This window comes from Sarcophilus harrisii, chromosome 6, assembly GCF_902635505.1.
Source record: "Sarcophilus harrisii chromosome 6, mSarHar1.11, whole genome shotgun sequence".
Taxonomy (NCBI): domain Eukaryota; kingdom Metazoa; phylum Chordata; class Mammalia; order Dasyuromorphia; family Dasyuridae; genus Sarcophilus; species Sarcophilus harrisii.
Window position 1 is genome coordinate 167,201,218 of NC_045431.1, and position 12,435 is coordinate 167,213,652.

General features: G+C 33.4%; 1 protein-coding gene across 2 annotated transcripts in view; it reads right to left on the bottom strand.

The window, feature by feature from the left end:
* Nucleotides 1-12,435, bottom strand: part of FAT4 (FAT atypical cadherin 4) — a 222,997-nt gene that overhangs the window by 87,909 nt on the left and 122,653 nt on the right. For both annotated transcript variants that reach the window (XM_023505628.2, XM_012551888.3), the window contains exon 6: nucleotides 11,665-11,839. In XM_023505628.2, coding sequence (XP_023361396.1) covers nucleotides 11,665-11,839 — 175 coding nt within the window. The remainder of the gene's footprint in view (nucleotides 1-11,664; nucleotides 11,840-12,435) is intronic.

The window sequence follows — 12,435 nt, forward strand, 5'->3', positions numbered from 1 at the left end:
CCATTTCCTAAAATTTGGTAACCAAAACTGAATGCAAGCCTATTACACTATTTCATTTCAGATTAAATTCACCATTCAAAAATATTAACAAACTAAAATTTTGAGAATGGTGATGCTGGACAGAGACCATTTGATATAAAAGCCCTAGACAAAAAGAATCCTGTCCCTAAGCCAGTTGAAAGATATTTTCTTTGGGATGACTGGTCAAAGAGTTAGCATTCCCCAAGAGCATTAACTCTCTTTTTGTTTCCCTGCTGAATGTGGCAATTATGAATTCAATTAGATTGAAGTGAGCAATAAAAGAGGATAAAAATGAGATCAAGAGGCCACACTTAAAAGTATCATCAGTAGAAAGAAAGCAGAGGAAATCCAAGGGAAGACAAAGGAATGTTGCTAAAACCTTTTATTTTTTTCCCTTAATCACTCAAAATTAAATCAAGTTTATAAAATGCTTCAAAGGGTCACTGCTTCCTAACTATCCTGCTGAACATATCCCATCTCCTATTAGACACTCTGGACTTTAGCAAACTGCCAAAGGGGGTCTTACATACAAATACACACACAGACACACAGACAGACAGACAGACGGACACACACACAGAGAAAAAATCCTGGTCTAGAAAGAACTCTTAGCTCTCAATCTAAGGGCCTAGGAGCTATGTCCATTAGAAGCTGGCTAAACATTGGTTCCTCAAAGGTGATGTGCAAGATTGAATGGGGGGCTTGATGGAATTTTTCTGTAAATAATAATAAATAGTGGAAAGAGTTTTAGGCTTGTAGCTTCCACCTTTTAATTGAAAGCTAACTTCATAAATCATCTTTTTTCTATTCTGATAATAAACATTCAGAAATACACATTTTCCTCTGAGAATGCTTTAGTTGCATTGTATGAATTTCATCATAAATTTAAATATTATCATTATCTTTAATATGATTATTATTTCTATGATTTGCTCCTTGACATGATCCTAATTTTGTTTCCATTTTGGTTTGCATCTTTTACTCATATTTCCTTTTTCCTTTACTCTTTTAGTTATATTCTATATTCACATGACTAAAAATAGAAAATTATATATTAGTGATTATTAATTAACAATATTATAACAAATATAACATATAACAAATTATATAAATATATTACCATAATTTATTGCATTGATTATATTTAATTGTCTTCATATGACATAATTATAATTTCTAATTCTATATGTTTGATTATGGGACTAGCACATTATCTTTTTTGCATGTATGTAACACAGATTTTGGATATATGGGTAATCTTTAATATTTCCATTTGTAAATATGGACATGTCAGTCAAACCTAAAGCTTCCAACAATCGTTTGATATTTTCCTTCTTATTTAATTATTTTTAGTCCTCTCTGTGTTTCAACTCTTATAGGTCAGCTGTTTCCTCATTCCTGAAGGAATTAATACCACAATATGTGTTTCTGTCCTTAAAAATTTGATTTCTTTATAAATAATTCTCCCTCTATCCTTCCCCCCCTCTCTCTGTACATATATACATACATACATATATATATATATATATATGAAAAGATGTAGATATAAACATCGATATAGATAGATAGATACACACACACACACACACACACACACACACACATATATATAATGTGTTTGGAGGAGTAGTTTGTGTACCAAGTGTCATCCAAATTATCAGTCAACCAGGCTGATGGTATAATAAAGAAAAATTACTGCTTTGCGATGCTTGAGAATGTTTTTACATGGAGGATTCCCTATAGTAAAAAAGCCACAAGCTCAGACTAATAAACCTATACATAGCCAATACATTTTCATCCTCAAGTAGTCTAGCTTTTGTTTCTCTCTGTTCTCTCTGATAGAAAGAAGTCTCTTTCTTTCTGGTAGAGGTGTGATTTTTGAACTCTACAAGAGTTTGCCAGCAGAGCATATTCTTAAGTCCTTGAAAGCCAAAATGATTGGCCTTTTGCCTATCACCTGAGCATCAACCTTCCTAAGTAGGATGCAGAAGTAGATATTTTTCAGTTTTCACAATTGTTGATGACCACTTTCTAAGATGTAGAGAGTTGACATTTATCAGTAGAGGGAATATTTACCATTAATCATGTAGGTCCTTGAATTAATAAAATTAATTAATAAAAGATCTATTTCACCTCTATTTATATTCATTGGGAAGGGGAGCCAAATACCCAAATTAGCAGAACCACATGACCTGTATAACCTCTGGCAAGATCTTTAGTTGCTGAAATGCAAGAAAACCAATCTATAGCAGAAAAAATAACCTTTCACAGTCTCTTCCTTGCATTCACAGATCATTCTTATTTTTGTAAAGCTGTGGCTTTTTAAAATCAAGTACATCAGAAAGACATCTTTTTAAAAAAAAAATTCATTTCCTAGAATGCTAGGGATGGAAATGCTAGGGAATATGGCAGAATTTTTTTGTTTTTTTTTTCTTTATTATCCTGAAACCTTTTAATGCTTTGAACATTTTTCTGGAGAAAATGTTAGCTTTCAACTATCCTAACAATTATATTTCTACTTTGCATGCATCTATGGGAAGATTTTATTTTTGTCTTTTCATACTTCCATGAGCCATGGCTAACTACTCTATGTTAAGTAAGTGAAACCAAGTGCTCCAGGGCTCACAAGTAGAACCACAACTGAACTTCTGTTTCTCTCCATGGATGTCAACTATATAAAAGAACACTAATTGGTAAAAGGTTATAATAATAAATTGAATATGGTTGATTTCATGTGTGATCTTGCTATAACTGACATTTTTTTCTGTCTCTTACATTCATGCTTTTATCACCAAAGAAAAAGGTCTTGCCTTCTTTAACATAATCACAAAAGACCAAATAATTGAACATAATACATTCCATGTCCTAATTAGTAGGTTATTGGAATTTCTGTTGCTTCGCATACTTAGTTTCATAGCCACCATGAGGAAAAAAAATTCTGGCTCTTTGTCTTGAGAGCATTGCAATCAAAATTTATTAAATCTTTAAAGAAAAGTTATACTTAGTAGAAGACAAAGATTCTTTCTTTTTTAAAAAGTAATAAAAACTAGTACATATGAAGATTTCCAGACTGCTCTCTATATATTATACCATTTGATTCTCACAACAACCCTGGGATGTAAGTGCTGTTATAATCCCCATTTTACAGATGAGGAAATTGAGACAGAGAGAAATTAAGTAATTTGATTACTATCACACAGCTATTAAATATTAAATTGTCTTTTTTACTTCAGGTCCAGGACTTTTCATTTATAAATATTTATATTTATTCAAAGTTACTGGAGCTTTTTGAGTGGGGGAATAGTATGGATAGATAGACCTTTACTCTAAGAAATTCATTGTGATAGCTGTCAGAGAGGGATTAGATTGAGGATAGACTTGAGGCAGGAAGACCATGCAGCAGTGTGATTATGATATCAGAGGAGAGAAGAGGTGTATAGGAGAGATGTCATTAAGATAATATCAATTGGCAACAGATTGCATATAATGAGATAGAGTAAAGTATTGAGGAGGTGACTAGTAGGATGATAATGACCTCCACGCTAAAAGGAAGCTGGGTAAGAAATGATGAGTTTTGTTTTGGACATGATGATTTGAACATGTTTATAGACAACTCACAATATGACCAATTACTTTCATGCCTGATTTCATTATTATTATCAGGACAATATCATTCACCTCATTTCCTTGTCATACTAGACTCTTTCCTTTTCCTCATTTCCCAGCTCCCAGCAGCTTCCAAGGTCTATTCATTCTGTTCCCAAACTACCTTTTGTGTCTGTCCCTATTCTCCAGTTCTACCCACGCATAATCACCTGTGGCATCTGCAATTTAAGCTTATACAAGAATTTATCCACCTTGGACAATCCTGCTTTCCAATCACCCAATCAATCAATCAATCAATATTTATTTAATACTTATCTGATAGGAGCCTTGCTTAAATGCTGGGGATGCAAAGGAAAGTAAAGATAATCATTTCTCTCAAAGAGCTTCCATTTTAATGGAGAAGACAATTAACAGATAAATAGATTGAAAGGGGGAAGCTCTACTATTCAAGGCCTTCTGTAGACGATGGGCTTTAAACTTATTGAGGTTGGGAAGGGACCCCAAAAGATTGGGGGCTACACTATATCAAACTGAATATGGAAGCCCATAGCCATTTTTGCAAAACTGTAAAGATGGGAAATAGAACTGTTTCAAAAATAGCAACTAGATCAGTATGAATAGATCAAAGAATATATGGAGGAAAGAAAAATGTATAAAGAATGGAAAGGCAGAAAGGAGACAGATTATGATGAATTTTCAATGTCAACCAAAATATTTTATATTTGTTCCTGTAGGTAATAAAGAACAATTGAAGTTTATTGAATAGGGGAACTAAGATGGTCAGATCTAAGTTTTAAGAAAATCAATTTGATAACCAAGTGAAGCAAATATTTGTAAAGAGTAGAGAGGAAGCAGGTTGACCAATCGGGAAGATAGTAATAGCTATCTTCAACAAAGGGGAATTAGGGGCTGCTCTAGGATGGAAACAAGGGGATCATTATAAGGTGTGAAGGTGAGTTCCAAATTTCTGAAACTCGGACTCTCTAAGCAATCCCCAGATTTTTCAGCATACTTCCCAGGATAGGGACCTGGAGTGCTTTGTAAATTAAGTGTTGTTACATCAGGGAAAGACTATTCAATAGAATTTCAAAATAGTAATTTATTAGAAGATAAAGAATATCCCATACAACAGCCAAGAAAGTTCTGTCCTAATTACTGCCTTTCCCACAGGAGCTGTTTTAATAATAAGAATAAGAAAGTGTGCAAGTAGCTGGACTTGGTGTTAGAACAATCTAAATTCAAATTTTACCCTTTTCCTTTTCCATGTAAATTGCTAGCAAATCATTTTATGAGACTCACTTTGCTCATTTCTGAAATGGGGACAATATTAGTGGTACTCATTCATCTGTAACTCCTAGGGTATTGTGACGCTCAGCTAGGTTAATCAATACATGTACAATGCTTTACATAATTTAAAGTGTTATAGAAATATCTGTTCTTAGTAAATCTTTGATTGATTGTAACGAGTTGAATTAAATTACTAACAGATAGTAAACCATAGCTTCAGAAGTACTCTGCCATATCCTATTTCTTTCAGTGACAGAGTCTAGCTCACTATCTTATCCTTGCATGAACACTAGATTTTCTTTTTTTTTTCTTTTTTTTTCTTTTCCTCACATATGCTAAAATGCTTTGTTTTATTTGACTAAGTATATTTTGTTTTCAGGATTTTTTTTTCCTTCCCCTCTTCCCAATTTTTCTTTTTAAGGAAACACTAGGGATAGAATCACATTCAGAAGAAGGGAAAAAAATCAAAAGAAAAGTCATTTTTTAATGCAAAGAAGAGAATAGAATGTTCTCTTTCTGTAAAGTCACAAACAAGAATAGCTATATAACTTATATAATTGATTACATTATTTAGTTTAATGTACTTTTTTACTATTTTGTTATGTGTAGGGGAGTTTCTGGTCAATTATGGATCATGTGGAAATGTTCATTTGAATTTATTTTTGGTAAGTAAAGAAGAAAAGAAGGAAGAGAGGGAGAAAAGAGGGCAGAAAGGAAAGGAGGAAGGAAGGGAAGAAGATAGAGAGAAAGGGAGGAAAGAAAGGAGGAAGGAAAAGACAAAGGGAGGGAGGAAGAAACAAAGGGAAGGAGGGAGGGAAGAAAGGAAGGAAGGAAGGAGGGAGGGAGGGAGGGAAAAAGAGAGAGAGAAGGAAGAAGGAAAGAAGGAAGAAAGGAAGGACATTTTATGGAGTCAGAGAACCTGGGATTAGACCTTGCCTTTAATGTTTACTGGCTGTGGGTTGTGTGACCTGAGACACTAGATCTTCAGTTCATTTAGAACATGAAGGGACTGGAAAAGATGATCTTTAAGATCTCTCCAAGCTCTAACTTTTGATCTATGGTGACAATGATTAAATCATAACACCTTGGCCTAGAAGGATCAAGCTACCAAATCTTCTCCTCCAGGGGAATGTATGAGGAGGAGGGAAACAAAATGGAGCCTGAGTGACATTCATAGAGAAGTCCATATGCTAGTTTTCCTAGACTTGACACAGGCTCCTTCTTGAGAAAAGAGCAGTCTTGGCTTCTTGCTAATGGAACATTCATTGTCAATTCTTGTGGTCTCTAAAAGGACTTAAAAAAATGGAAATGCTGAATCACACCAAGGGCTGTTAAAGAAAATCCACATTCCCTCAAGTTTGACTGCCTTCAGGGAAAGCAACACACTAGGCCTATGAAAAGACAGCCCAGTTTTTTTAGTTAGGCCCAAGCTTCTTGTGCCAAGGAATGTTTACAGGGCCAAGGATCAACTGAAACATCTCCTTAAGACTTGTAAAAATTTATAAGCTTCTGGAATATCATTTTTAGGTTTCCTAATATTAACATTTCAAATTTAACCAGATTGAAGGGGAAATTAGTTTGTGTTCCTCTATGGAAAGAAAAAAAAAAAGATAGAAAAATTTTAATTCAGCATTAAATGAGGAATTCTCAGAATGATTCACCGGAAAAAAGCTATAGGATAACTGTCCATGTAATGATAAGAGCTGATATTTCTCTAACCCTGAGATGCTAAACTCATGTGTGTGTGTGTGTGTGTGTGTGTGTGTGTGTTTGTGTGTGTGTTTGATGGATGTCTGTAGCAGTCCGGTGAAGCTTATAGACTGTTCTGAGTTTAAAAGCTAGAATTTAATGTTTACTAAGCATTTTACATGTGCTATCTCATTTGATATTTGATCACAACCCTTCAAAGATAGACACTATTAGTATTCCTATTTTCCAGGTGAAAAAAGTGATGGACAAACAGACTAAGCTGTTAAACACAAAAAGAAATGGGAGCCATTAAATCACACAAAAGTATACCTGCAAGCTTCAGTTTCCTCATTTATAAAATAGGGGCCTTGAACTATTGACTTCAAATTCTTTTCCAGCATCAGATCTATTATCTGAGGGATCTAAGCAGTCCAATCCATCCCTTCACCCATAAAGAAGACATGTCTCCCCTTCTGATTTTAAACAGCACTGTTGGACCTCTAGGTTCATTTATGCATTGTCCAACGCCAGCTGCCTTAGCTACTTCTTTCACTCCTTTTAATCACTTAGGTCCATAATCAGATAAAATTATTCACCATTAGGCAAGGGCTCAAAGGCTTTTCAACTCAATGACCCTTTCCCTAATATTAGGAACAAAGATTAAGACAGAGGAGGATACTGTGGGTGAGAGAGTTGTATGACTGGCAATCTTAAAAATAATTTTATAGTTAACCCGCTTACAGGTCAGGATTTGGCTCACACATTTCCTCCTACCCTCATTAGGGATTCAATTGGGCTCATTAATGCATATTTTAAAATACAAAGTCTTCCCAAGAATTAAAATGCATATACAACTTAATGTTAAATATGTTCATCAAAAAATCTCCTCCAATCTAGCAGAATGCTGTTGAACCAAAGGATAATAGAGCATGAAGGAACGCTGATGGCCACTATCTGAGAGAATCACAGAGCTGAAAGAGACCTTAGAATCCACTAGTCCAACTTCTCTCTCCAGAGTTAGCATGGAAAGAGCACTGTAATGCCCTATACAAATGCAAGGAAAGGTTTTTAAAGGTGTATATCTTTTTGTTTCACTTAATAGTATTTTATTTTTCCCAGTTAAATGAAAAAATAGTTTTCAACATTCATTTTTGTAAGATTTTGAGTTCCAGATTTTTTTCTCCTTCCACTCTTCTCAAGACAGAAAGCCATCTGATATAGGTTATACATGTATGATCATTTTAAATATATTTCCATATTAGTCTAGTTGTGAAAGAAAAATAAGGACAAAAGGGAAAAATTATGAGAAAAAAAAGTGAAAATAGTATTCTTTGACTTGCATTCAGTCTCTGTAGTTCTTTCTCTGGATGTGAATGGCATTTTCCATTCCAAATTTATTGGAATTATCTTGGATTACTATATTGCTGAGAAGAGCCAAGTCTATCACAGATGATCCTCACATAATCTTGTTGTAACTGTTTACAACATTCTCTTGGTTGTACTCATTCAGCATCAGATTATATAAGCTTTTTAAAAATCTGTCTGATCATCATTTCTTATAGAAAAATAGTATTCTGTTACATTTATATACCACAGCTTATTCAGCCATTCCCTAATTGACAGGCATCCTTTCAAGTTCTAATTCTAAAGTTATATCAAATAGGGAAAATATCATTAAATGGTACTGAATATTTTTAATTTATGCATTTTAATTTACATTAACTCACTGTGATGAACAATGGATTTAACATTAAAAGAACTTGAAATCTGCTTCTTACTTCCTAAAAGTCATTTTTACCTCTCTGACACTCAGTTTCCTCCCCTTCCAAAGGAGAAAGGGTGGAATCTTTCCAGCTCTGATAAGCTGTGATTTGTTTGTCTGTGTGAATCTAGGCTAACAACTTGCCAAAAAAAAGGACATTGGTTATTATCTTAAAGATAAATTGAAGCTTCATTTTTCTCAAATAACAGATTAAGCAATTTACGCAATTACCTGCAAATCTAGGCCTGCAATGAAAATTCTTCATAATAACTTGAGATCCTTGAAAATGTATACATTCTAAAGGGACCAGAGAAGGGAGGGGGTATTTGAGAGTTGGATCAGAGGTAATAATATACTGGTAAATGTTTAACAATTAGTTCTCAGAAGAAAAATAAATACATCCTATAATATAATTGGGGAGGTAATTGGGGTTAAGTAACTTGCCCTGGGTCACACAGCTAGTAAGTGTTTAAGGTAGATTTGAACTCAGATCCTCTTGATTCCAGAATCAGTACTTTATCCACTAACTAGATGCCTTGTCAGGACATAATCTTAAATTTAATCTGTATTATTTACATTTTACAGTAGCTAGATAAAATTATAGATATAATACTGTCTTATAATCAGGAAGACTCATCTTCCTGAATAAAATTCAGCCTCAGACACTTATTATCTTTGTGACTTTGAACAAATCACATAAGCCTGTTTGCCTCAGTTTCCCCATTTATATAATGAGCTGGAGAAGGAAATGGCAAACCACTGCAATATCTTTGTCAAGAAAACCCCAAATCAGATTATGAAGTCTGGAATGACTCAACAACAACAAAAAAAATTACATTTTCTTCATCTAATTCTTGAGACTACACAATAATTAAAATAATAGATTCATTTTGCTGATTTGTAGCTTTGACGATTTTTGAAGTGCAAAAAAATACACATATACATATAACATACACAAACATGTACTTTCTGTTTTATTAAGAATGTGTCATTCAAATCACATAATATTCACATCAAAGCAAAACAAAACACCTTAATTGACTTTGTTATAGATCAGATAAAATTAGTGTTTTAAAACAACATTAAAAACAATGGCCCGGTTGAGGCCTAACTGATCCCTTTGGACAGACAAAATGTAGTTATCAGAAACCATCTACATGCAAAATAGCAACACTTCAGTTAAACATTCTATTAAAGTTTGGCTTAGAACTGAAATGCTTTTGAGGTTCCACAGTAATTGCTTTGGCTTTCCAATTACTTTTAAATCCATAATAATATAATCCTTTATTGGTATTTAAAGAATTATACTCTAATTATAGCAGCCCTTCTTGTGGTGGCCAAGAATTAGAAATTAAGGGGATGCCCATCAACTGGTGAATGACTGAACAAGTTGTGGTTTATGAATGGAATGAAATACTATTGTGCTATAAGAAATGATGACCTGGAAGATTTCAGAAAAACCTGGGAAGACTTACATGAACTGATACTGAGTGAAATGAGCAAAACCAGGAAAACATTGTACACAGTAACCACATTGCTGTACAATGATTACCTGTGAATCACTTAGATGTTCCCAGCAATACAAAGACAATATAATTCTGAAAAGTTTTAGGATAAAAAATGTTATCTACCTCCAGAGAAAGAAGTGATAGAATCTAAATGCAGATCAAAGCATGTTATTTTTTAACTTTCTTAATTTTTTCTAATATAGAAATATGTTTTACATGGCTGAACCTATAGAACCTTTACCAAATTGCTTGCCTTCTCTATAAATTGGGAAGTGATGGAGAATAAGAGAAAATTTGGAATTTAGACTTGTAAAAAACAAAGTTAAAAATTTGTTTATATCTGTAACTAAAAACAATAAACTATTAAATTTTTAAAAAATATTACATTCTGAGCTGTGAAATGATTTCCATAGGTGAATGATTCTTAACCTTTTTTTGTGGCATAGACCCTTTTGTTCATCTGGTGAATCTTATTTCAGATTAATGTGTTTTAAATGTATAAAATAAAACATGAAATATTACAAAGCAAACCAAGTACATTGAAATACAGTATTAAAATATGAAAAAAAGTTCATGGATGCCAGATTAAGAATGCTGGCCTAGGTAATGCATGTATCTTAAAACAATCTTTTATTGATTATTATCTATATAATATAGATTTGGATCAGAAAGACCCTCAGAAACCCTCTCATTTTGCATAAAAGGAAACTGAGGTTCAGATAGGTTAAGAGATTTAGCCAAGGTTATAGAGCCAATAAATATGTACTGCAGGATTTGAATGCATTCCTGACTTCAAATTCAGCATCCTTTCCACTATTCTCCTTTTTAAATTAAAGAATAAGAAAATCATTTTAGAGAATTTGAAACAGGATTATTTCAGGGATTAGGAAAAATTTAGAATCTATAATACTGGCTATAAAAAAAGCTACAATATTTTTTAGTTATTCTTTTTTGTGGGGGAGGGAAAGGCACTTGGGGATAAGTGAGTCACACTCAGGGTTATACACCTAATAAGTGTCTGAGGTTGTATTTGAACTCAGGTCTTCCTGACTCCAAGGCCAGTACTCTTATTTACTGCACCATCTAGTTGTTCTTAGATAACTACTCTTTTACTCCATTTTGGAAACAGAGGAACTCATCTGAAATATCCAAATATAATCAAGATGAATCACATTATGAACTTTGATTATTATCATCACTTAAGAATAAACACATATCAAAGAATGGTTATAGCCTACTACTAGGAGTACAACCTCAAGAGATCTCTTCCCCAAATTCTTATCCTCTGTTGACATAATGTCATCATGGCAAATAATCTTATAAAGCTGAAATCAGGGCCTACCATGTTATATCATTGCTCTTCTCACTCTTCCCCCAAACCTAAGAATATCTATATTAATGCCATAAGTGTAAAACTTTATCTGATTATACTAATAATTTGAATTTCTATGTCACATCAAAGTGTATAAAACAAAGAAAGATTCTATAAAACTTCTGCTGTTAAGTATTATACCACTTTGAGAGAGAGAGGAAAAGAGATGGAGAGAAGGAGGGACAGAGAGAAATAGAGAGAAAATATGTATGTATGTACATTATTTTCTGAAAATGGATTTTGATAAGATGAAAAAATCTATTAGTTATATTTATTATAATTAAAATTAATTCATTTTTATTATTATGAATTTAGTGAAAATTATAAAAGGAATAGATCTTCAATATCTCTTACATATCAATGAGTTTGTGGAATAAGGCAGATAAATCTGGAAATGCATTCTAGTGTCATCCACTTACCTGAATCAGTCGCAGTAATCAATAAGATGCATTTCTCCTTTGTTTCTCTGTCAAGTTTCTGTCTCACTTTAAGTTCCCCACTGGCTGAGAGAATGAAGGCATTATCTTCATTTCCACCAATGAGAGTGTATGTCAGTTTGCTGTTGGAACCTTGGTCATCATCTCTTGCTACAACCTACCAGAAGGAACCACATATAAGACAGCTAATTCTGAGGGGAAGAGGGAGTGGAGGGAAGGAAGTAGAGAGGAAAAGAATGTTATAATAGATAATACAGGAGTCTATCCTGAATGAAAAAAGAAAACAAACATTGTAACCAGAGGAGTTGTGAGACTCAAATGAGAGAATGAATGTAAATAAAGCACTTGGAAAATTTTAAACTGCTATCTTAATACCAGATAATAATGATTATTATTATATTATTAATTAATTCTAATTTTAAATTAACATTATTAGTTAATAATGTTAATATCATTCTCTGAGTCTTCTACTGCCCTTTGAACTCTGAGCCCAAACTATATTCATGGAACAATATCCCACTTTGAATCTGCTGGTGGTTTTAACTCCACAGATCAAGCAGTCCCTTTCAGAACATTTCATCTCTATAACTCACCAATGTGCTGCTAACTCAAGTGTTGATTGACATCACCTCCTTCAGCCTCTGAATGGCTGGAGAACAGAGTATCAAACTCCATCCAGTACCCTTCTTTATTGAGAGCAGAAAAAGGATTACTACTTTTGTTTTTTTTCCTTTGCTTCTCTGTCTAGTTGAA